Consider the following 27,063-nt stretch of genomic DNA (forward strand, 5'->3'; position numbering starts at 1 on the left):
CCCATTTCACTATGACATCATCATCCGTGCAATTGTGGTTCCATTTACCGTGCAGTTTTGGATCCATACGATTTGCTCCATTGCACGCTCACTGTTCTGTTAGCCGGGCATACTACGCGCATACGCTTGCGTTTTGCAGTGTATGTATGCGACAGCGTTAAGCGCTCAGTGAGCACTCTCGCGATCTCAAATTCTCTATTGTTTCTAAATAAATAAAACATGAAAGGACAAGGATCTCTTTCAGGCGTTATGTAAAACAAATAATAAATGTTTTTCATTCGTGCAATGGACAGAATACTCGGTGAAAGATGAAATGTTTGATCCATTCAACTTGGCTGCGCCTCGTTGAATGGATCATTTCATCTTTCACCTCATGAAATATTCTGTCTGTTGCACTCATAAACATTCATTATTTGTATACTATATTTCGGGCATTTGTCTTCGGCAAATCCCTTCAGATTTTGATATTTTGTTATGATACTACTTGAGCACCTTAGTCTCTTCCAACGCTTTGAAAGCATTCATGTGTAATGTACCATGTCACATGTACAGTGTACTAATGCCTATGAATATGACGGGCAAATATGCTTTGTAACAATCAGCAGACGGCGATATGCCCATGCTGCATTAGTTTTCCAATTTCTCCTCCCAGACAGTGTTATGTTCTACTTGATTCTCTCAATGTTGAAAGCTTTATCTTCCCTGCATCCCTTTCTTTTTCTTTTCTCCTCGTAATCCTCATCATCATCACCATCCTCATTGCCATCTTTATGATCATCACCAAAACCACCATCAACACCATCATCATTATCGTTGTCATCACCATCATCATTACCATAATCATTGTCATCATCATCATGATAATTACCATCACCATCATTATCACCACGATCATCACCACCATTGCCATCGTCATCACCACCGTCGGCATCATTATCATCATGCCCACCAACACTACCATCACCATCATCATCACCACCATCATCACCATCACCACCACCATCACCATTACCATCATCACCACCATCACCATTATCACCATCATCACCATCACCATTACCAACATCCCCATCACAATCATCACCATCACCATCCCCACCATCACCACCACCGTCATCATCATCAACATCATTACCACCATCACAATCATCATTATCATCGTCATCATCACCGTTAACACCATCCTCTTTCTCCTCCTCCTCCTCATCATCATCATCACACCTGCCAGGTCCCTGCAGCGGACCCTGGCGGAGCTGAAGGACTACCAGACCAAGCAGGAGTATTTCCTTGAGCTGCAGAAGAAGATGTGGAGCCAGCAGCGCAAGGCGGAGGAGCAGTTTGAGGCGAACCTCAGCTACCAGAAACACCGCTTCCTTCAGGAGATGGGTGAGAGAAGAGAGATCCATGACAACCGTTTCCAGAGAGAGGATAAGATGAGAGGACCAGCAAAATATTGAAATTTCGAAATTAATTTGTAAAGCTTTGGAGAAAAATTGTTTTAGTGTTTGTCTGAATAGCTTCTTACACATATCATTCATGGTCCTGACATTCCATGTTGTATCAACTAGTGAATATTGTTCAAATCAAAAGAAAAACAAAATTGCTATTTAAAACAGTGTAGTGAATGCCTCAGACAAAAAATATCCTGAGTCTAGAAGTGGGGGAAAGGGGCATGTTGACAGTCGCATGATTATATTTCATTTGTTGCGGAAAACATTCTTTTCCATATAAGACTGTGATCTTTTGTTATAAAATGGGTTCAAGAATGTAGCCAACTGGAAGCGCTGAAATGAGTCGCGTGTGCGTGCATTAATTTCTCACTAACATGCACGGCCTGACTCACAATGTTTACACTAGCAGTGCGCACTCAATCAGTTGTTACAAATGCGTCGCGCGCTACTATACGCGCTGTCAATCCTGTAAACAACTTCTAGTTCAGGCTGCCAGCCGGCCTATCTTGTGGATACATGTGGCGTACGTTTACTCTTATACGTACATGTATGCTCACAGTACTTTTATGTGCGGGATTTCCGAGTGCGACGTGCGGAATATGTTTGGGACGAACATCTTCGGACATCTTGACTTTTTGACTTGAGCTAGTGCTACATGTAGCTGACTGGTATTGACCCACAAAGGTACGTGAAAAATGCTGTTAGTTTTCGACCCATTTTATAAAACAAATGATGCACAGGATTATTTCGTGGCGTTAGTGGAGATGCAGCTCACTCTCGGGTATTTACAATGTAGTGCAACATGCACTCGGCTTCGCCTCGTGCATGTTTCACAATTCTAAATACCCTCGAGTTGGCTACATCTCCACTAACGCACTCTATCCTGTGCATCATTTGTATATCATCATACAATTATTGTATTATGTGTGATTGTGTTTGTTTCTTTTACAACACACCATCATCTGCCCTGTCAATGTTTGATTGTTGTAGTTTGTATGATAAAGCCAAAGCTGTGCCATTGTAGTTCTGGTGGTTTGAAAGTTTCCCATCACAGTTTCAGGATTGATTTTCCTAGTATATGTCGCTGTCTCCCTCTTCTTCTCTGTCTTTCTGTCTGTCTGTCTGTCTCTATCTGTCTATCTGTATCTATCTACAATATCTATCTAGCTATCTCTATTTTTATGCCTCCGCCACGAAGTGGTGCCGGAGGCATTATGTTTTCGGGTTGTCCGTCCATCTGTCCGTCCGTCCGTCCTTCCGTCCTTCCGTCTGTCCTTCCGTCCGTAATGAATTTTGTGGACAGCGTAACTAAAAAACCTTGTGAGGTATCCTAATGAAACTTGGCATGTATGTGTATAAGGGGGTGAAGTTGTGCCTATCAACTTTTGGGTGCACACGGTCAAGGTCAAAGGTCAAAAGGTCAAGGTCAAATCCATAAAATTTCACTATTTCCACCATATCTATGTAATGCCTGAAGATATTTTCTTGAAACTTAGTGTATATATGTATTACCCAATTATGATTCTCTAGTGAAAGTTTAGGGTCATGAGGTCAAAGGTCAAAAGGTCAAGTAAAAATATTAAAACTTCACTTTTTTCTCCGTACCTTGGAAATTGTTGGAGGTATCTTCATGGAACATAGTATATAAACATGTACTGACTGGCAGTGATTATCTAGATAATTTAGGGTTCATGGGGTCAAAGGTCAAGGGCAACACTTCAAAATTTTACTATTTCCCTCATATTTATGCAATGCCAGCAAGATTATTTTCTTAACACTTGGTGTATGCATGTATAACCTGATAGAGATTCTCTGGAAAGTTTTTTTTTTTTTTTTTTTTCCTCAAAGGTCAAAAGGTCAAAGATCAAGTGAAAGTGCTGAACTAACTTTTTCCTCCGTATCTCGAAAGTGGCTAAAGTTATCTTGAAACTTACTACATATTTATGCATGTTCTGCCTGACAGTGATATCTTCTGAATTTTTGGGTCAAAGGCCAGATGAAAATGATAACAATTTACTATTCAATACAGAAATTGCACTTTTTCTCCATACCTTGAAAATTACTCAATGCATAAACGTATGAATTGGTCAAAGTCAAGTTAAAGTCCTTAAATCCCCAAGTACATGCTCTCCTATTCATCCAATTAAACCTAGGTCAGGGAAGGTGAGCGTTCAACACATTTGTGACAAACTTGTCATTTTAATATTTTGCCAATTTTGTGAAAATATAATCACACATTGTCCACATGTACTATCTAGACCTATTAGGAGAACCATGCATTATGGCGGAGGCATACCAGTCGCCATAGCGACATGTCTAGTTCTCCATCTCTCTCGTTATCTTTTTTTCATCTATCTATCTTTATATTTCCTCGTCTCTTTCTCTCGCTCTCCATCTCCATTTACAGCTGTATATATCTATCTATCTATCTATCAATCTATCTATCAATCTATCTATCTATCTATCTATCAATCTATCTATCTATCTATCAATCTATCTATCAATCTATCTATCTATCAATCTGTCTATCTATCTATCTATCAATCTATCTATCAATCTATCTATCTATCTATCAATCTATCTATCAATCTATCTATCTATCAATCTGTCTATCTATCTATCTATCTATCAATCTATCTATCAATCTATCGATCTATCTATCTATCAATCTATCTATCAATCTATCTATCAATCTATCTATCTATCTATCAATCTATCTATCAATCTATCTATCAATCTATCTATCAATCTATCTATCTATCTATCAATCTATCTATCAATCTATCTATCTATCTATCAATCTATCTATCAATCTATCAATCTATCTATCTATCTTTCTATCTATCTATCAATCTATCTATCTAATGCTTTATCTATCTATTTGTCTATCTTTCTATCTATCTATCTATCTACCATCTATCTGATCTATCTATCTATCTATCTATCTATCAATCTATCAATCTATCTTTCTTTCCATCTATCTATCGATCTATCTATCTAACGCTTTATGTATCTATCTATCTGTCTATATTTCTATCTATCTATCGATCTATCTATCTAACGCTTTATCTATTTGTCTATCTTTCTATCTATCTATCTATCTATCTATCTGTCTACCTATCTATCTACCAGCTATCTGATCTATCTATCTTATCTATCTGTCTATCAATCTATCAATCTATCAATCTATCTATCTATCTGTCTATCAATCTATCAATCTATCTATCTATCAATCTGTCTATCTATCTATCTATCTATCAATCTATCTATCAATCTATCGATCTATCTATGTCTAGTTCTCCATCTCTCTCGTTATCTTTTTTTCATCTATCTATCTTTATATTTCCTCGTCTCTTTCTCTCGCTCTCCATCTCCATTTACAGCTGTATATATCTATCTATCTATCTATCAATCTATCTATCAATCTATCTATCTATCTATCTATCAATCTATCTATCAATCTATCTATCAATCTATCTATCTATCTATCAATCTATCTATCAATCTATCTATCTATCAATCTGTCTATCTATCTATCTATCTATCAATCTATCTATCAATCTATCGATCTATCTATCTATCAATCTATCTATCAATCTATCTATCAATCTATCTATCTATCTATCAATCTATCTATCAATCTATCTATCAATCTATCTATCAATCTATCTATCAATCTATCTATCTATCTATCAATCTATCTATCAATCTATCTATCTATCTATCAATCTATCTATCAATCTATCAATCTATCTATCTATCTATCTATCTATCAATCTATCTATCTATCTATCTTTCTATCTATCGATCTATCTATTTAACGCTTTATCTATCTATCTATCTGTCTATATTTCTATCTATCTATCAATCTATCTATCTAATGCTTTATCTATCTATTTGTCTATCTTTCTATCTATCTATCTATCTATCTACCATCTATCTGATCTATCTATCTATCTATCTATCTATCAATCTATCAATCTATCTTTCTTTCCATCTATCTATCGATCTATCTATCTAACGCTTTATGTATCTATCTATCTGTCTATATTTCTATCTATCTATCGATCTATCTATCTAACGCTTTATCTATTTGTCTATCTTTCTATCTATCTATCTATCTATCTATCTATCTGTCTACCTATCTATCTACCAGCTATCTGATCTATCTATCTTATCTATCTGTCTATCAATCTATCAATCTATCAATCTATCTATCTATCTGTCTATCAATCTATCAATCTATCTATCTTTCTTTCTATCTATTTATCTATCGATCTATCTATCTACTAGTTAGTATCTATCTATCAGTCTTTCCCAAGGTTATTACAACTTTTTTTCCCCTTTATGAAGGTGAGAACCCAAAGTGTGAAGTGAGCCACCTGGGATCTGGGACTCAGTTCTTGATGTGCCGACGGGACGGCATTCCGGAGTCCGACATCTACGGCCTGCCGATCGACGAGGAGAAGGAGATCGAAGTGGTGGACGAGTCTTTGCTGCAGGACAACTGTGTCGTATTTCCCAATGGGGTAGGTGCCAGTACAGTTGGTGTTTTTCCCATCTGTTCAAACTAACAACAGTGTAAATGCAATGTATTACCTAATTATCTGTAGATACAGTGGAACCTTGTTATAATGAGGTCAGACGTACAATGTAGATCTATTCGGTTTAAGAACACTAACTTTTCACGGCCAAAACTTGAGGCTTCCCAACTAAGAAGAAAAGATGATTCAATGGATTAAAGAATGGATCAGATACATAAATCAGCTATAGTTAGACATACTGAAGCCCCACCCCCCCCCCCCCCTTTATGGCTGAAATAGACATTAGCATAGAAAGAAATAAGCAGAGAAAGAGAGAAAAATTGGGGCTCTTTACATCAAATAGTTTGCTCCAGATATAATGATGACATTTCAGTGGTACCAACAGCACATTATAGTGGGGCTTCGTGAACAATGGTTTTATGACCAAAATAGGGCTGACGTGACTAAGAAATTCATATTACAACCTACCTCATGAATCATAGAACACTGAATTAAAAATTAAATTTCTTGGAAGTGATGGGTTAAAGTTAGATTTGCTTGTTTCATCCATTGTTATTTCAATTAAGTTCTTGTTTCTTTTAATCAGGAGAAGAACTGTCTGAATCTGAGTTTGGAAGGAACTCAAGAAGAGATGGAATATGCCCGCCCAGTGGACCCTGTCTCTGTCACACCCCTGTCTGGCAGAATGGATCAGCCCAACAATGATGCGTGTAGCAAGTGGACCAGTAGTAACACCAGCTGGAAGGAGTACACACAGCAGCTCCTTCCATTGTCAAATAGGGCAAGGTAAGGTCATGTTGGAATGAAGCCAGGTGTGATAAATCTGAATATAGATTCAAGAATGGCATTTTATAAAATGTATTAATTTGCAAGTTCACTTCAAGTGATTAATATTCATGTGTCTTCAAGAATATGGTACATAAAGAGTTTGGATATTGTCACAAAAAGCAGAATCTCAGAAAATGCATCTTCTTTTATACAAAGGGCCTCTTGCATTCTGCTGTAGCGATACAGCTTATCTCAAAGTAGACAACTGTATAGTGTACCAAAGTGTGATGTATTAGCCATTTAGTGCTTTGAACCTGGTTCTTAACCTGTTGAGGATGGGCAAATTTTGATACAACACGCATTTCCCAGAGACACCTGCCCTGGTATACTCGGGACTAGTCTTCAACGGCTTAACAGCCTCACCTGACCTGAAGAATATCTGGGAACACCATAGTTGCTAGCCGTGCTCAGTAGCAGATCCAGGAGGGGGTGCACCTTGCGCGTGCCCCCTTTAATTTTTATTAAGGCAAAAGAAATAAAAAGAAAAAATTGGAGAGGGGGTCCGAGCGCCCCCCTTTAATTGTGTAAAGGCACCTCCCCTTACGGAATTCTGGGATCCGCCCCTGATGCTCGCACCTGGTTCTAGCACAACTACTGTAGTCTATCAAAAGACTGACATAATAAGTTCTGCACTCCATATGCCATCAGCAGTTTACAATTCAGTGTAATGTTTTGTTCTGCATGTGAAAGACAGGAGACCTCCAATTTCATGGACTTTGTAAAAATTTGAATACCTTTCTGCCTCTTAGATTCTAATTCATGAGATGATATACAGTGTAGAACTGTAATTGTAAAGAATGTATGCATTGATTATGTATATTCCAGTGTTGCTACAGTTTACTAGGAGAAATCTATCTCTAAATTGTCAGTCAAGCTTTGCTCATGTAAAACACATTAAGTTGATGCAAAGAATAGGGGTAAAAATTGAAGATGAGACAAAATTTTAACAAAGACCCATTTTTTCCCAGTTTGGAAGTTCTGAAGACCAACATTGACTTCTCTGGGTCTGTCATGGACCTGGAGGTACCGACGTGTTCCAGCATGTTTCCGCTGCTAGAGGGCGCCACTCAGGTGGACTTCGTCGAGGCCATCACCAAGAAGGCAGCCCTTCCGACCTCTGACCCCCCTCAGAGTCTCCGCCAGGTATGGACAGTGCACTGACCTCTTGAACGCTCTCATTTATTTATCAGAATGCATGAAGAGAATCGAGTAGGGACGGGTGCTGATATGATAATGTAGGATAAATTTACATACAGTGCATCTCATATGATACATTAAGAGGGCTTGTTAAGTATAAATTTTTGCACAAGTGATTTTTTTCACTCTCAGTCAAAACAAAATAGTGTAAAATGTAAAAAGCAAAAATCTTTGCGTGCCTTGATTTCACACTGGTTTCCTGTTGTGCGAAATGTACAGAAACTCCACACTGTGGAAATTTCCTTTTTTTACAGTATTTGATGTCTAATTTGTTTTGCCTGGCAATTAACACTATGATGAGAGCCAATATTCATTAAATTAAAATGCATGCAAAAGTTCTTGTAAACACTATGCATTGAATGCCAGTGGCAAATCGCAAAAATTTTGTCCCGCAAAAAAGGTCCTCGCCACCAATGCGCGAAAATTTCATGCCACAAATACGTCTTGATTTACAGTACTTTGGCTTTGGCTCAGTTGGTAGGGTAGTTGCGTGGTTAGCAGTGTGAGTAGGTGATGGGTTCAAATCCCAGGCTGATTATTTCTCTTTCCCTGCTTTAGTCTTTTACCATTCAGATTGTGCATTTAATCTTTCAGAGAATCGGACTACTGGGTAGTGAAAATAACAGAAAAAAAAAAAAAAACCCTGACCGTCAATTTCATGCTTTTATGAGAGAAAGTAATGAGAGAGGTAAATTCTTTTGATTTTGTCTCCTTTTTAGATGTTTGAGGAATTCCTCGCCCAACACAAGATGTCTGAAGAGGAGTTTGGATTCCGAGTCGCGATTGGCGTCGCAGCGCGTCAGGTAAAGTGAAAGAAGAATTTCTACTATTGTTCATTTGTTCATGAGCAATTCTAACAATCACAAATGTAATCTTGTTACCTCCGTCAAGGGAGGAGGTTATGTTTTCGTTACCGTTGGTTTGTCTGTTTGTTCGTTAGTTAGTTAGTTTGTCTGTGTGCAAAATAACTCAAAAAGTAGTGAACGGATTGGGATAAAACTTGCAGGAAAGGTTGAGAATGACACAAGTAACAAACGATTAACTTTTGGTAGTGATCCGAAAATTTTTGGGGAATTTATGAAGGATTTTTGATATTTTGGCAGGTAGGGTCAATGAACTTGGGAGTTCAGGCTGCACGTATTTGAGATTTGCATGCGCGCACTAAATTACGTGCTCTAGTTTCTGCTAGGGTGAGGCGCGCCGTGCAGCTGAGGGTTTATGACGTAACAAAGGCTTCTGTATTGGGAAATCGGGCAACTTTCAGCACACAATGCATGCTATAAGTACATATGTACGTATGGGTGGAAATCACTGACATCTCTCATGGAAGAACAAGATTAGTGGTGGAAAATGAACTGCATGCTTGGCGGAGGTCTGCGCTCTCAGAGTGCTTCTCTAGTTTGTATAAGCTCTTTTTCTTCTCATTTACATAAAAAAAAACATTAAAAAACACAAATTTGACCTACTTGTTCGAAACTCCCATTTTGTGGCTGCATAAAAATAGAACCAACACTAAAACTCAAAGAAATTCAGTAATGAATGTGTGAAAATATATCAATGCAGTAGAAAGATGAACATTTTTCTTCTTTTCTTCTTTTTTTTTTCAATGTTATTAAGTTGTAGGTAATGGTTATGACATTTCTTATTTCAAGTGATGAAAGTCTATACAATGTTCATCATTTAACAAATTTTACTTCATTGATGCATTCTTTCTCTGCAAATAGGAAATCAAGGATCGATGGCTGGTCTTTAATGGCGCCAGCATCTACTGGCGTCTCCACGGGGACAACTTCAATGCCATTGAGTGCCTCCGGAGGGCGCTGTTCCATGCCCCAGCAGACCAGATAGACCTGCCACTGACCAACATGGCGTTGATCCTGTATGACTTGGACCTACCCGAGGATGCGACCCAGATCCTGAGGATGGGTCTGCCCATCAGCAATCTGAAGGTGAGGTCTTGGAATAATACTCTATAACCAGAAGTTTTCATGGGCAGGAGACATTTATGAATATTTTTGGGAGCCAGCATTTTTATTTTTATTTTTATTTTTTTTAGGTAAAATGCCGTCAAAAGTGTTTTGTTTGTAAGGTGAATTGAATGCCAGTTATGTGTTAATTTGAAAAGGTTTCATGTTGCAAAAACAAAAGGGGTCATGGGCTCCAATTCATGAAAGTTTAAAGGAAACCCAAACCCAAAGAGCAATGTGGATTTAGTGAAAGCTGCAACATTGGTAGAACACATCACTGAAAGTTTGAGAAAAATTGGACAATCAATGCAAAAGTTATTAATTTTTAAAGTTTTGCTGTGGAACCGCTGGATGAGGAGACTACAAGAGGTTATGACGTATGAGTGGACAACAATTTAAAGAAAATATACAGAAAATTCCACAAAGATTCATTTTTCGTGAAAATTACACATTCGATCACTTTGTTACTGACATGTTAAGGGTAGCAATTATTCCCTCGCTTTGTGAAAGCAGTCGGTTGAGTGCTCTTTCATATTCATGCTAGAAAAAATGAATTTTTGTGGGATTTTCTTTTCAGTGTCAATCCCGAAAACAACATCTCGCAAAAATGTCTATGATCTCCTCATTTGCGAAAATATGTGTAGCGAAAGTGACAGCTTATACAGTACTGTGCACGGCAATGTAGATCTGTAAGACAAATTTTCGCAGCAATATGGACTTTTAAGAGAACTTTGCAAGTGGTTCAATTTACAAGTAAAAAATTTTGCTCATGAATGTTAGCAGCTTTGATAATACAAATCTTGACTTGTTGTGATCGGACCCACCAGCCCCCAGCCCGTTTCTTACTGGCCTGCGGTTATGCCTGGGTGGGGAAGTATCGGCAGGCTCTGCAGGAGGTCTCCCTTGCTCACACGCTGGACAAGGAACTCCTTGGAGCCAAAGACGTCCTTGATATCGTGGAGTGTTTCCTCAAGGAGACGGGTGGCCAAGATAGAGTGAGTGAAACTTCAATGAACTCTTCATTGTAACTTGTTTAAATTATGCCAAGTATATCTGTAATGAAACTTTTAAAGTTAGTCACCTGGCGCTAAGCTTGAATGAACATTGCAGAGGTTCGTAGGAGCATACATTCTGTTATCAAGAGGTGAAAACTGTCTTGCCGCCCCTTGATCATGATAGCGTCGGAAGGAATACTTTGAAGGCGGTTTTCTCGAAATGCTAATTTCCTATGTTAAAACCACTCGGCATGCGCTAATAAAATCATCAATATCTCCGCAACCGAGTACTTTTATGAGTCATGTTACATACGAAATTAACGTGAAAGAGTAAGGGAATAATATCATGCCATTTTCAGAAAATTGTCCTCCCCCGACTTTCAGATCCTCATGTACTTGTGGTGGGTCATGTATGATCTTATTCACAGAGAGTAATAGGAAAAAAAGGAAAACCTCTGAAGTGATTTTTTTTTTTTTTTTCTGCTCTCTCTCTCTCTGGTGAAAGTACAAGGTGCCAGAAGATGGCATGACCCCCGAGGCGAAGACGGCGCATCGCAAGATGGAGTTTGAGCGGCACACGGTATTCATTCAGGACGGCAGACAGGTCACAAGGGAGGAGGCTCAACGTAAGGACTCAACAAATCAACCGCGTTTCTTTCACCTCTTTAACCTTTTCAGTTTCGTAGTGCCACCTGGATGTACATCTTTGAGGGAAAAAGTTTTAAACTCATATGTTTGCACCAAAGATTTCATTTGTTTTCCTATTTAGAGATGAGATAACATGAAGAGACATGAACTAAGAGATTTTAAATTCAGAACTGGACAAATATCAAAGCTCTTCGTGTCCACAAATATCAACTTTTCATTTTCTATTCTTCTACTTTTTCTGATTGTTACTTTTGTCATTGTTACCTCTGCCAAGGAAGTTATGTTTTTGCCAGCATTGATTTGTTCGTTTATTTGTTTGTCTGTCTGCTTGCAAAAATAACTCAAAAAATTGGGAATGGATTTTGGATAAAACTTACAGGTCTGGAAAACTTGATAGTCCCATACGGAACAGATGATTAAATGTTGGTAGTGACCCAGAAATTTGTATGAATTTTTGAAGGATTTTGTATCTTTTGGCAAATAGGGTCATTGAACTTGGGAGTTCAAGCTGCGCGTATTTGATGTTTGCATACGCGCACTAAAGTGCATGCTCTGCTGAAGGCGCCGCGCAGGAAGAAGCTGATGAGGTAATCAGGGCTTCTTTATATTGGGAAATTGGGCGTGTACATGGATGGAAATAAGCTGCTTGGCGGATGTCTGTGCTCTCTGAGTGCTTCTCTAGTTATAATTAATGCTGTTTTTATCATTGATTGTTATCTGGATTATTACAGTTGTATGTTAACAGTAGTGTTGAACCATGCCTGAATTTTGTTTGTTTTGTTTTTATCATTTCATATTCCACGTTTCAACAAATAAATCATGATCATAACAAAAAATTGCATTGGTTAATTTGTCAAATACAGCAGTTAAAATTAAACATGAGTACATGTGCGCCCATGATTTTTTTCTTTTCTTTTATGAAGACTTCTGCTAAGCACTGATTAATTCAGTGCCCATTTACATTGTTTTCAATAAAACAGTCCAGGGCAGGAATTTCATTAATTTGGACATTACCCTCATCAACATTGTTATCATCTTTGTAGCATTTTTTTTTCTTTGACTAATCAATTCATGCACACATCTGTTTAAAATCCATTTGAAAGTGAATATGAAAAGTAGACTCTTAGAATATAATATGTTCCAGTCTAGATATGGGTCATGATGAAAACAGACATGCCATTAGAATGTTGCTGTTAGAATGTTGCAAACATTTAATCCTCATTTTTTGAAACTTTCCTTCACAGAAGCCCTGCTTGAGAGGGGACCTCTTCATGACTTGACATTTACCACCGTCACCACGGAAAAGAGTGCCCCCGCAGTCAAGAAGGGGAGCGAGGTCCTCCCCGCATGTGTCCAGGGTCCCCCTTTGGATGGTCCCGCCCAGACAGGCACTGCAGATGGCACGACTGGTAACCCCGGGGTGCAGCGAAATCCTGCCAGTAATGGGGTAAGAACTGAAGTAGGGAGAGAGAGCCACAGCCCCGTACAAAACAAATAATGAAAGGTCACCATTTGTGCTATGGAACAAGATTCGACATTCAATGAAAAACGGATATGCCATATTTAAAGAGAGGAAGCCGATTTACATCATGAAATTTTTCACCCATTTCACAAATATTGTACCATCACACTCAGACCATTTACTACTGTATACACCATATATTTAGCAATGATTTTGCAAGCGGTTAAATTGGCGATTGCGGAGTACTGTACTGAATGGAGAAATGTATACCTGCACGTCACATTGATATCGGGATCAGAGTCAATATTTTTGCTTGTCTTTAAATTCGTGAATAGCACCCAACTCGCGAAATTCGCAAAAATAAAAACCTCATGATAGAGTTGCGGTATACAGCATTTGTATGTAATTTAGAAAATGTATTCAAAAAAGGGAAATGCAACAACTCTTCTTACACCCTGTGTGAGATTTTGTACCATCAAACTGGTGACCATTCACTTGATACTTCTATATCATCACACCCCATCTAGGATACCTTCAAATCTTGCAAGGCTGGCTCCGTTCCATCCACGGCGTTTGGACCTCAGATACCGGCTGTCCCCGCCCCTGATGTGGGTAAGTTCCACCCCCCCCCCCCCACTTCCCCAACATTCTTCACCCCTCCCTGCCTCAAGCACCACCACTGCTGCTTACTCGTTTCCTACCACCTGTTCCGTGAAAGCAAAAACAGAGATAAGAAAATTTAATCATGATGATAGTATAGAAATCACACACGACACTACGTGAGGTAGTTTATGTGACATGAACACAAGGTTTCTTCAGATTGGTGCCGCCTCTGCGTACAAGCCACTTGGCAAGTACACAGTGCGCACCAACTAAAGATATCGAGTGTCCACTGCACTTTACATTGTTGTATTATGAGACAAGTGCGCAATTTCTTTTATAAGATAGCGAGTTTTGATAAATGACAAATAAAAAGAAAGTTAGATTAAATACACAATGAATGATAGACAAATTTCAAAAGCAGTCTAAAGACTGCCTCACACTGTGCGATTTCTTGCCATAAGATGTCAACTCCTCACTTACTACCACTGCTATCACTACTTTATTACCACTTCTATTTCTATTACTACTACCGGTACAGTCATTGCCATTACCACTACCACTACCACTAACACTACCACTATGACGACCATGACCACTACCACTACCACTGCGACGACCACGACCATTACCACTACCACTACCACTACTACTGCCACTACTACTACCACTACCACTACTAATACCACTACCACTACCACTACTACTATCACTACCACTACTACAATCACTACCACTACCACTACCACTACCACTACCACTATGACGACCACGACCACTACCACTATCACTACCACTGCGACGACCACGACCACTACCACTGCGACGACCATGACCATACCACTACCACTACCACTACCACTACTACTATTACTACCACTACTACAATCACTACCACTACCACTACCACTACCACTATGACGACCACGACCACTACCACTATCACTACCACTGCGACGACCACAACCACTACCACTGCGACGACCACGACCATTACCACTACCACTACCACTACCACTACTACCGCCACTACTACTACCACTACCACTACCACTACTAATACCACTACCACTACTACTATTACTATCACTACTACAGTCACTACCACTACCACTACCACTACTACTACAACAACTACCACTACCACTACTGCTACAACTACCGCTACCACTACCACTACCACTACCACTACCACTACTACTACAACTACCACTACCACTACTGCTACAACTACCACTACCACTACCACTACCACTACTACTCTGACAGCAACATTTCTCTGTCCTGTCTCCCCCTGTCCAGATGTCCACAAGCTACTGTCCCAGACCCAGCTGGTGTGGCCTACGGTGGAGGAGTGTGGCACGTTCCGACGGCTGAACCTCAAGGCGTTCTACTCCACCTGGGTCTCAGTGTCTGCCAAGGACTTAAGGTGAGTCGCTGGAGGGGGTGAGAGTCTGGCTCAGAGCCTTTTGTCAAGACTCTCTCACAGTATGGTGGCTTTAAAGGTTGAGTAAAGTGAACCCAGCCGAGTGCGACAGCGCGAGAGCCTTTTTGGATCTGCTTCACAATATAATCATTCAGTACACAATCTCCCTACTGAATTGTCATACTAGTATTAATGGGTTCCAGTGGGCCAATGGAATGGTGTGCTCCCCACATCCTTCGCCTTGGCATTGTCCAGCCTGTTTACATGCATCACTGACCACCAGTAGGGGTCTGTGGCAGGCATTTACCGTATGCAAATCGGGCTCTGGCAGACAGACACACTGATTGGTCGACTTGTGCCCCCGAAATTGGGAGAAAAAGTCAGAATTCAAAGGGCTAACATAAGGATGGGAAGCAAATCTCAATAGGCCCTCGCGCAACCCCACTCAGCTGAGCTCTCTTCACCATACAGCAAAAGAACCTTAACAAATGGCTAGGCTCAATAGTAGGAGAACGGGGCCTGATTAGAGAGGATTGTGGTGATACTTAATGTTTTTGGAGTGACAAGACCTTGTATCTCAAATATTCAAAGTGTTCAGGAGAGCATTAAAAAACAAACAAACAAACAAAACATGGCAGCCAAGCACTGTAGTAAATGGGATCGCCTTTCCATTGACATGCCATGGTGGCTTAATTTTGGGGGTATGGCAGCTAGGATTTGGACAGGACATTATTTGACCAATCAGTTATCTAATGATCAAGCAAAAAAAAAAAAAAAAATCACCAACATTTGAGATACAAGCTTATGTCACCTGATCGATGATATGCAGTCACATGACCATTTTACCTGTCTGAAGGCAGACTGAGATGATAAAAGGAGGGGGGAAAGGGTCAAATTTGGGAAGCTGATTTTGACAATCTAACTTTAAATGTTTCCAGACTTTCATTCATATTTTTGTTTAATATCCTTGCAATAAAACAGGGCAAATTATATGTACATATAAATTTAAAGATAATTGATTCTCAGTTTCATGAAAACATTCAACAGCTTTGAAACTCCCAAATTCTTTTTCTTTTGTATGTAATATTGATGAAGCATCCATTAGTTATGTTTGTTTGATATTACTCTATGCACTGGATTCTACCCAAACATTGTGTGGATTTTCACTTTGTAAGTCTGCAAGCCACATATACACCTCATTGAATTTAAGTTCGTTATCATGAAGAGACATAATATTCACCCCCAGACTTGAAGAATACATGGACTTCACAACAACGCTGACACGGGAAGAACTTGAGATTCAGCCGTACTGCAAACCAGATGAGCCCATCAGCATGCACACCTTGGACCACATCCCAGCAATGGCCCAGCGCAGGGACTTAAATTATGAAGCTGAACAGGGTCTCAAGGAGGTTCGAACAACTTTAACACGAAGAAAATTATAGCAGGGACCTTTCTCATTGAATAATCGCAATCAAAACCAAAACCCTAAACCCTAAAATGCTTTAATTTGTCATTATGAACCAAGTAATTTCATTTTTGTGTCCTTCTAGATGTAAGTGACTTATCCTATACCAAGCTTTAGTGTCTGAATGTCCATTTTTAACTCATTTCATTGTGCAATTAAAACAAATTTGCTACTCATTTGTAAGTGTTGCACTACCTTTATGATATCTTGACTTGCTTGGCTATAGATTTTCCTAAAATGGCAGTAAAATAGCAAATTAATTAATTTATGAATGACTAAGCCTGATTTGCTTGTATGGATATCATTTTCATACAGTTATCAACAAATACAAACTACAAATGTTCAGGATACCTTTTTTTATCATATGCACAAATGGCATTCTCATTAAAAACGTCAGGTACATAGTTTTTTGTTTTTTGTTTTTTGTTTTTTTTTTGGGGGGGGGAAATTGAAGCATCTGGTGATATTTACTGTATGTCAAAATAATTGTGTGATGTAGTCCCCTTTTAGAATGGAGGAAGAATGGAGGAAAATGGAGAGAGAGAGAGAATAAAACCAACGTGAAAATGGGGAGGGGGATGAAATAAAATGACAATATCAAATCAGGGGGAAAATATTTCAATTCTTTATCTTCATGCGATTTTCATTTTCAATATGAATATCTTTTACTAATGTTTCACCTCTTTGATTTTGTTCTGTCAGGTGATGCAGACTATTCATGGAGGTCACATGTCGGTGGATGAAGTCGGAGCCCGGGTTGCCATAGCACTGAAAAAGGTGAGGATGAGGGATGGTGGATGTGGTTACCATGGTGACGGCAATGATGATGATGATGATGATGACAATGATGGTGACGATAATTATGATATCGATGATGATGGTGACTGTGATGACAATGATGGTGACGATAAAGATGATGACGATGATGGTGATGATGATGATGATGATGATGATGATGAAGATGAAGATGATGATGATGATGATGAAGATGAAGATGGTTGTGGAGGTGGTAATGATCATGATATTAATGAAGCCGATGATGTACAAGACGACGGTGTGGACACATGTCAGGGAAAATTATAGAAATGTGTGAAAGGTTTGCAGATATACGGCAGATATTTTCTTCAGCAGGGAGAAAATCGATCTGATGGTGTGAGTGACCATAAACTGACCTTCATATGGGACATAAGTGTGGCTGTAGTTTGCTATGAGAAGGGGGATTTCAGGGACTCTTTGTTAACCAGTAGTTTGCTTTGCGTGCCAATTCACATAGAAAACCCCGAAGGGTTGTACCCACTGTCCAAAATTCTTGGCACAGAAAGGGTTAAAGGGAACAGTCTTATTTTACTCTACTGATCATCTATAATGGTAAAAATATGTGCAGATTACATGAAAGCAATTTTCACATACCATGGAAAGGGATGGACTGCTTGAAACTTTGCTTGAAAATGGACTTGATGAAACATCTCAATGCATTATATTTTATTGTATTCATACATTTTTCTCTTAACCTCGGTCAGGACCCAGAATCGTGGGTTGCCACCAACATGGCTGCCCTCTACTGGCGAATTGAAGGGAAGTCTGAAAACGCCCTTGACTGCCTCCGCCACGCCCTGCACTATGCGCCATCCTCAATGAAGGTAGGAATGCTACAAGTTTGCAAATTTGCAAGTTTGGCATACATTCTCCCTCCCCACCCCATATATCCATCTCTCTCTCTTTGCAGATATCGTAATTATTGAAGTGTTATGTATGTGCATCTGTAATGTGCACAGTATAATCTTAAGTACTTGGTTGTAAGAGGTTTTGAATTTTATGGAGTTTTGCTGAAAGTAAAGCAGAATCAAATTTGATCGATATTAATGGAATTGTCTCAATTATGTATTACACATATTTCGCCAAATTCAGACTTGATGAGATGTTATATTTTCAGTATAATGCATCGCCCCAAAATCAGTTAAATGTGTCTTATACTGTAAAAGTGGAAATTTTCAAGGTGTTGAAATTTTCGCGCATTTCGCGCAACCAGAAACTAGCGCGAAAATAAAAACACGCGAATATTTTTGCTTGCCATACGTTCCTGTGCGTAATGTCTTGATTCCGCGGAATTAAAAACACGCGAAACTCTTCTGACCCGGCCTAGCGCGAAAAATTAGTCGCGCGAAAATATCCACTTTTACAGTAACTTCATACAATTAAGATATACATTGTAATGTCATGGTAAGCTAAACAATTGCAAAGAACTCAACATGTACATTTGTTTGGTGTTTTTTAAGATTTCAGAGCACAAAGACCACTTCAGCACAATTTAATTCTTGTCATCCTCCGCATAATAAGCTGCTTTGAAATCAGCTTTCAAGATGTGCACATTGGTACAAATGACCTTGCTTTTTCTCGCAGTTGATAAGGCACTTCACTAGTTGGTAAAGCAACAAATTGTGTAAAGGTTGCCCAGAATAACAGTCTGTTAAATATTTGATCCGACAGAGAATGATTTTGCATAAACCAGATGACTAGAATGGTCCATCAGTCATCAAATGGGGAAGCATCCATTTCATTATTTTGCAGCAACTGCATTGATTAACAAACTTGTTTTCCTTTAATATTGTAAAATATAGAAACAGGCTATGATTAACACTTTCTTGCTGTCGGATGGATGTGGTAGCAACCACTGTTCATACGGATTGTGTGAAAACTCGTTACATCACAGATGCTTATTTCTGGGAATATACAAACCAACATGCCTCTTGGTACAAAGACCTTTTTCTACTCATGCACAGTGTGGAAGTATGAACTGGTCAACTAGTTTAGACCTTACTTTAATGATACATGTCTTTCAAAATATTCTAATGTTTTGTCACCAACGAGACCGACTCGGAATGGACTTATGACTGTTTGTGATTAACCTCCAAAATGTGCCTCTCATACGTAGGATTTGGCTCTGGTGAGCATTGCTAACATCTTTCACCGCGTCGGGATGCACGATGACGCAGTGACGGTGGCTCGGATGGCGATCGATATCTCCCCTCAACTCGTCATCAATCACTTCACCCTTGCCAACATCTACTCCTCCAAGGTAGGCTTGGTTGAGAATTGTTTGTCCTCATTGTGGCCCTCCCCTTCATCATAGACCCCTGTTACAAAAAACTGGGGCCAGCCTCAGGCCAACTCCACTTCACGCCACCTCTGGAGGTGGTCTGAGGCCGGCCTCAGCCCAGCCACAGGCTGGCCCCAGCTATGTGTAAATGGTATCGGGCCCAAGGCCAGCTTTCAGAGCTGCGGTTGACTGATCACACGACCTTCGGCAGGGGTGATAGCACAAAAGAATATCAAAACCAAATCTACCGAGCGAAATGTTTGTTTACTTCAAGGGCGTTCCTGTGGCAATGTAGTAAAGGCGATGTGAGAACGGTCCATGTGTAAACAGGGTCCATGAGGAGCGTTGTCGCTTGCGCCGGCCCCGAAGCTCATGTGTAAACGGTCCACAAAGGACGGCCTCAGGATGACCATAGGCCGCCTTTCCTGTGTAACAGGGGTCAGAATCACCTTGTTCTTTTTATTCTGCCTCACCTTTTTTCCTTCTTCTTGTTTCTTTCTTTTGATTTTTCTTTTCTTCTTCTTTTCCTTCCTTTGTTTCTTTTTCTCCTTCATCTGTTTCCTCAAGTCTGCCTCATTCTTTTGCTTCTTTTCTTCTTCTTCACCTTCTTCTTCTCCTTTTTTTCTTCTTCTGCTTCTCCTCCTTTTTCTTTCTCTTAATCATTTTTTTTTTCTTTTTACAGATCCATTTCTTAGAGTATTTGCATGCTGTTATTTGTGTGATAGTTCTGTACAGCACAGATTCCCCCATCAAAAAAAAAAAAAACACACCTGACACTAACACCACCAATTATTCCACCTGCAGAAGTAGCGAAGTTGCAGTGATATCGCAATGATATTGCCCATATTCTTATGACTTGTCATGATATATTGTATTTATTTTGAGCTTTTTTCTTTCTTTTTTTTTTTTGGGGGGGGGGCAAGTAGTTCCTTGCTATCATTGGACAAAGAAATAATGCTAAACTAATTCAGAGAATTTTTTGTTCCCTCTCTTTTCTCTGAATCCACAATTTCTTATTTCTTTCCTGCCACCTGTTTTAGGGTCAGTGGGACCTCGCTCTGGAGTTTTACCAGTCTACGCTCAACTTGCAGCCAGACTTTCAGCCGGCCGTGGAGCGGCTGCGCACCATCCAGTGCAACGTCCTGCAGCTTACTGGTGGTGGGAGCCAGTCGCCATAGTAACAGGCCTCTCTCGTACGGTTGGCAAAGTTTATCTTAACGTAGCAGTCCGTCACACCAGAACGTATCACCGAGTCTTAGGGTTTGACTTGGTGTAACTAGGTTAATGTTAATGGCATCTGTTACTCCGTGAGAAGTGCTCACTTTAATTATCATCATAGGTACTAGTATGTAGCAATAATAGACATTAAATCCTGCAAAAAAGAGTAGAGAAAACTTTCAATTCTTTGATGTGCTGTTTCGGTTGGATTCTTTGAACCATCTTTCCAAGTTCATTTGATATTAAATTTGGTAAGTGAGGTGGGTGCATTTAAATGGCAAGGAATGTAAGACTATTCATACAGCATCGTTGTGTCAACTGATGACACTTCTTCTGTTGTCTAATCAAATCTACTGAAAGGCAGTTCATGTTTGGCAATAACTTTCCACTTGAAATTCATTTGTTTTTTTTTTCAATTTCTCCTCCAGAGAATAGTGTGGAAAACAGCTAAAAGCAATCTAGCCAAAAGACATCCTGCAAAATCATGAAATGCAGTGAGAGGTTTGCCCCTTTAATTCCCTTTGCTTTAAAATAGGCACAGATTTTGTCTGCTAATGCAGAGCCTATGAATGTGTGTGGGAATTCCAGTTTGGATTTTTCAGACAATATTTTTTACACTCCACATTCAGACTATTTTCATATCTTGGCATATATAGTGAAATGCAATTAAGTTCATAAAATTCTTTTTAACAAATTATAAGGCCAAAAAAAAAAAAAATGTTGCATTGGCGTAACATGAGATTTTCAAATAGGGTCGGTCGGGCGGATTTTTTTTTTTTTTTTTTTTTTTTTGCTACCTGCATTTTACGTGTAAAACTCGTGCTCAGCTCAGTAACATACAACTGCTGCACAGAATGTGCTGTGTTCATCTATTCTACAAATCATTTATGAGGCCGATATTACTGGAATTATACCCCTTCACAGAATTTAAAGATGTTGAAATCCCTATCCTGAATGTTTTCACTTCATATTTTACTATTTTGACTTTAATAGATAAGATAGATGCAAATTGACCCATATGTACGATCTTTTCATCGCACACGGCGATCTCTATTACAGTCCCACATATACAGATTCGTGTAAGTTCTCCACACAAGAAACCTATGGCAAAACTGTGCACAATACATCGCAGTCTGAATGCTACGTATACACTGAATAAATCTTGTTAGAGTATGTGTCCGTGTTGGAAACAGATGACGTACTGATCAAGGAAGGCTTATGCGAGGCGCTAGATCTCTCCCTCGTACATCCGATATCCCCAGAGCCGTTTCCACTTCCGGGTTTGTGAGATCGCGATCGCAATCAACAAGATATTTGATATCGATAGCAAAAAAAAATAATAAAAAAACATGGGGTCGGCGGAATTTTTAGGGTCGGGCGGGTTACGCCAATGCAACAATTTTTTTTTTTTGACCTAATCATGATAAAGTACAAAAAAGACCCCCCCCCCCCCACATACACACACACTCTTAATGGTAGTAATGACTTACAATTTTGCAAAATTGGATTAAGAGTAATAGTGATGATTCTACAGTGAATTTGTTGGCATTGGGAAAATGATAGCCTTTCGAAATGGTCAAAGCTCTAGCCTTAAAAGATCACAGGTTTTACAAAATCATCAACTGTAAAACGAGGAATGTTTGCGTTCATGTCAAGCTAGCAAATTTCGCGACAGCCAAGTTTCGCGAAATCAAAATGAAAGCGAAAGTTCCTGTATACACTACATGCATTGAATGTTAGGGGCAACTCGCAAAAATTTCATGCCGTGAAGAAGGCCGTGGACTCCAATTCGCGAAAATTTCATGCCGCAAAAATATCCCGTTTTACAGTATATCACAGCATGTATCCCATGGTCATAATATCCATGAGAAATTGACTACCATTTTCGTAAAATTCAACGTAACCTGCAGTTGTCTGCTTTACGCCGAAAAAGAGAAAAAATAGGGAGAATGTGAAGAATGTTGAATTCTTGCCCATGATTCCGGGGGTTCTTTGAGCCAAAATTTAAGTACATTGTCCATCGTAGGTAAAATTTGTTCCCCTCAAATCAACTTTCAAGGAGATTTTGAAGGTTTGTGAACTGGTCATAACTTCATATACATTGCAGGGTGCTATGTGATTTGTTTTTGAAACTTGCTTGGTAGGGCAAGCAGATTTTCAAATTGTTGCAGAACACTTGCCCGAAAAAGAAAGTCCAAAAATATGAGAAAAATGATATAGAAAATTATTTGCAAGTCAAGGGCTTGATGAAACACAAATCATTTAAATGAAGAGCTTATGTTGATTCACGAACTTAAACACTATGGAGTAACAAACTTGATTTGATTGAGCGCTGGTGTTGCATTGCATTGGGGCTTCTTCACATAACTGTTGTAAAATTGCTTAAATGAAATTAAGGCATGCTGCATCATTAAATAGTCATATAATCTTTGGGCTTCTGTATGGTTGACTTCACGGGATTGATGGGGGAAAAGTGAAAAGATGTGGCTTCAAAACTTTTAGGTTGCCCAATTCGGGCAAACAGTTTTTGTCTCGTTATTCTGAAACACTTGCCCAACTTTGATTTTTCACTTGCCCCAGACAATCAGGCAAGTGCTTATGTAACACCATGTGTTGGCCCACACATTGCTTTTCTTGTCCTCTTCTTTCTTGTCTCAACTCCAAGAGTTCTGTCAACAGGTGTGCTTGTTTTTGTTTTTACTTTTTACTTAGTATGCTTCATGAGTAGTTATCTCATCTTGTGTGGGTTTTGCTTCTTTTTTTTTCACCAGTAATGGGATATGTCATCATTACAGCTGAAATTTGTCTACTTTCAGCTCTTTCTCTTCCATTTAACTCTTATGCGTCAGAGATAAAGATATGACAGTTACTCTATATGTCACCATTTTTCAATACCAGCTCTGACTTATACATCTTGTTCTCATTAATCTAATGGCTGTCATCCTCACACCGTTTTGCGCCATAAAACTTTAAAGGGATGGTACAGTTTCGGTTGAGATGGGGCTTCCGGTTTCCTACGTTTTTTGATGATTGTTATTTGAGATAATGAGAAACCTTTTATGAAATGTTAAAGAACATATAATTCTGAGAGGAATTCAAAGTTTATTTGATGAAAATATGTTTTGAAGTGGCTGAGATATCCAAAAACAAAGCGATCCTAATAAAAGGTGGCACCCACCTTCTATTATGTTCACTTTGTTTTACTTTGTTTATGGATATCTCAACCAGTTCAAAACCAATTTTCATCGAGTAAACTTTGGATTCCTCTTAAAATTGTATGCTCTTTAACCTTTCATAAAGTGCTTTTTAAGTATCTCACAAAAAGTTAAAAGCTGAATCCTCACCTCAACCCCAATACTAGACCATCCTTTTAAATATGCAACACATCCATGTCAGTGTAGACATAGACATGGAGCATCCTTTAATACAGCAAAACCCTGCTATAATGAGCTGAAAGAGACGTTTGTTTATTCAGCCTATCAAAATATTAACAGTGATTGATCAAGATTGGAATATTAACCCTATTCCCACCAGGCGGGCCATTTTGCCCCCCCCCCCCCTCGACGTTTCGTGTGATTATTCCGCAACGCATGATGCTCTCACCGCGACATTTTATGACTTTTTTCTTACAAGTATCGCGCAACATTTGAGACCAAATTTGTCGCTCCCGGGCATACCGTTTTGAAGCCACGCCCCTTTGAAAAAAAAATTGTCGACCCAAAAATTGCTCAAAAACCTGCCTTTGTGTACAAATCCAATGTAAATTGTGTTTTTGCAATTAATTCAGAATATAAAAATAGATATTTCTACTTTCAATGGCTGATAATGATTCATTTTAGCCTGATTTTGCTTTAAAAAGTTTCTGTGACAAATTTTGATGAAAAAACAACAAAAACAAAAAGTGAAAAACAAAGAAATACATTTCAATAAACAATGAAATACATAAGAAATAATTATGAAGCCGAATTTTTGCTTCAATATTATTGAGGATATTGAAAAGTATATGCTCACTAAAAATTAGAAGTCTTGGAGCTTTATTTTTTTTTTTTTTTATTTATAAGCAAAAAAAAATTATTTTTGCATAAATTAGCATAAATTGATTAATATAAAATACAGAAATTAAAATCTGAAAAATCTAACTATACAGTCTTGTAGATTACATTGGCCTCTACCTTAGTGCAAATTTTCGCGAGGATCGAGCGATCCACGACCGAGATCTGGAGGGGGGGGGGGGGGGGGGAAGACCCCTCCGGTGGTTTCAAGTCCCTCAAAACACCCGGTGGGATAAGGGTTAAGATGCAGGATCGAGCTTCAGAAATGTTGTTTTTGGGGACACATGATTGATGCACCCATTGTCATGTTGTTGTTTTTTTCAGAATAAAATGTGCCAAGTACAATTTTGCCAAGTTTGTGGTCAGTGCTTTTAATGGACGTTAGAAACCAAAATTTGAAATTTTAAGATTACACAGCAAAGCTTATTTTGACTGTTCAATATTTGTTGCCTAGACTTACAGGATGAACACACACACACACACACACACACACTCACACTCAACAAATACATTTTAAGTGCATTGACGCACTACTGGAGTCTGTTTCTCACGGGAAGCTCAGAAATTTGCAACGTTTTGACCTTTTAAGTGTATATGTATGTATGCCATCATGCGTTCCTACAGGGTAGTTTGATTGATCTTTTTAGCTTTGAATGTCATTTGTAGAAATGCCAGAAATCATATTGCCAAAATGACGTCCTGGGATTTCATTTCACCGCTCACACACCTTTATCTGATAGAGTGTTGTTCGAAGCAAATTGCCACATTGCTTTTTCTAAAGATTTACTTCTTCTGCGATCAGTATTTTTGCTAAGTTTAATATGCAGCACAATTTGAACATAATGGCAATATGAATTGAAGTGATATTTGTGTAGAGAAGTTGTTTCTTTTTCAAACTGCAATGTAAATGCATTTTGCTTGATTAAGCTCCTACACTTTGTTGAGTATTAAAGTAAGATTGCACTCACATGCCATAAACTTCACTTTAATAAATATATTTGCAAGCTTTTTTCTGTTTTTTTTTTTCTTTCTTTCTTTTTTTTTTTGCAATGGCATCATGTTGCTCAAAATGCACCGAAATTGTTACACTAGAAAATATTTCACATTGAAATGATAAAGATTGCCTATATTTGATGGCAAATGTTCTGTAATGTAATTTCTATGTCAGGTTGGAACCTCGTCAGAATTTTCCAGGAGTGCAATCTACATGTTTTGAAATATGAAGAGTATCCAGACTTCGTTGCACAAAAGAATCTAAGCCCCCTGTACAAGGAAATGATATCACACATTCATTCATCCAGGACAGAAGCAGAACTGTGCATACTTATTATTGTTCGATTTTATGAGAACTCATAAAAAAAAAGTGCAGATTTTTAGGGTGCAAAATGTTACAGGGCTACCCAAAGTTGGGACAAATTTTGGATTTGACTCTCATATGCATGTCCTCTAAGTGATTTCAACCTGGCACATTACCTGCAATGATGAGACATTTTGAAGATGAGTTTGAACACACCTGGAAATCTGTGCAAAAGTGTTTTATCCCATAGTGGACGTGCTTATTTTGCTGTAATGTGCATTTCCTGTAGACACTTGCCAGAGAAAAATCGGGGCTAGTCTCCAGTTATATCTTTTTGCAGATAAGGGTCAATGAACTTGGTAGTTCAAGCTGCATATATTTGATTTTTGCATATGGGCACCAATAAGTGTGTGCTGTGCTTGGCCAAGGCGCCGCTCAGCTGGAAGCTGATGACGTAAACAAAAGGCTTCTATATTGCAAAATTGGGTGATTTTCAGCGTGTGTGCAATGGGGCGGAAATGTGCTGCTTGGCAGAGGTCTGCGCTCTCAGAGTGCTTTCTAGTTGCTTCTGTAGCAATGTTACAGTGTAAAACAGATCAAACTTCAATACAAGCAACTACCACTATAATGAACTTTTCAGACCGGCAGTCTTAAATTATTCTGTTGTATCTAAATTTCGTCATGGTTGAGCAATAAAGTATATAAAGATAATACAGTGGACTCCCATTATGATAAAGTCCTCAGGACTGGCCCTTTTCTTTTGTTATATCGAAATTTTGTTATAACCGAACAAATAAACAATATAAAAACATA

The 27,063-nt window shown here is 38.8% G+C and overlaps 1 protein-coding gene across 1 annotated transcript in view; it reads left to right on the plus strand.

Annotated features, from left to right (window-relative positions):
- LOC140235910 (tetratricopeptide repeat protein 17-like) overlaps nt 1-21,113 on the plus strand; it is a 28,636-nt gene extending 7,523 nt beyond the window's left edge. The window contains exons 8-23 of the mRNA XM_072315902.1: nt 1,229-1,386; nt 5,805-5,980; nt 6,582-6,781; nt 7,792-7,966; nt 8,740-8,823; nt 9,745-9,969; nt 10,815-10,982; nt 11,488-11,608; nt 12,875-13,077; nt 13,620-13,704; nt 14,995-15,121; nt 16,365-16,530; nt 17,289-17,363; nt 18,107-18,226; nt 19,519-19,662; nt 20,724-21,113. Of these exons, the coding sequence (XP_072172003.1) occupies nt 1,229-1,386; nt 5,805-5,980; nt 6,582-6,781; nt 7,792-7,966; nt 8,740-8,823; nt 9,745-9,969; nt 10,815-10,982; nt 11,488-11,608; nt 12,875-13,077; nt 13,620-13,704; nt 14,995-15,121; nt 16,365-16,530; nt 17,289-17,363; nt 18,107-18,226; nt 19,519-19,662; nt 20,724-20,861 (2,365 nt within the window). The 3' untranslated portion in view covers nt 20,862-21,113. The remainder of the gene's footprint in view (nt 1-1,228; nt 1,387-5,804; nt 5,981-6,581; nt 6,782-7,791; nt 7,967-8,739; nt 8,824-9,744; nt 9,970-10,814; nt 10,983-11,487; nt 11,609-12,874; nt 13,078-13,619; nt 13,705-14,994; nt 15,122-16,364; nt 16,531-17,288; nt 17,364-18,106; nt 18,227-19,518; nt 19,663-20,723) is intronic.
- Nucleotides 21,114-27,063: the final 5,950 nt, after the last annotated feature.

Source organism: Diadema setosum, chromosome 12, assembly GCF_964275005.1.
Source record: "Diadema setosum chromosome 12, eeDiaSeto1, whole genome shotgun sequence".
In the NCBI taxonomy this organism is placed as follows: Eukaryota; Metazoa; Echinodermata; class Echinoidea; order Diadematoida; family Diadematidae; genus Diadema; species Diadema setosum.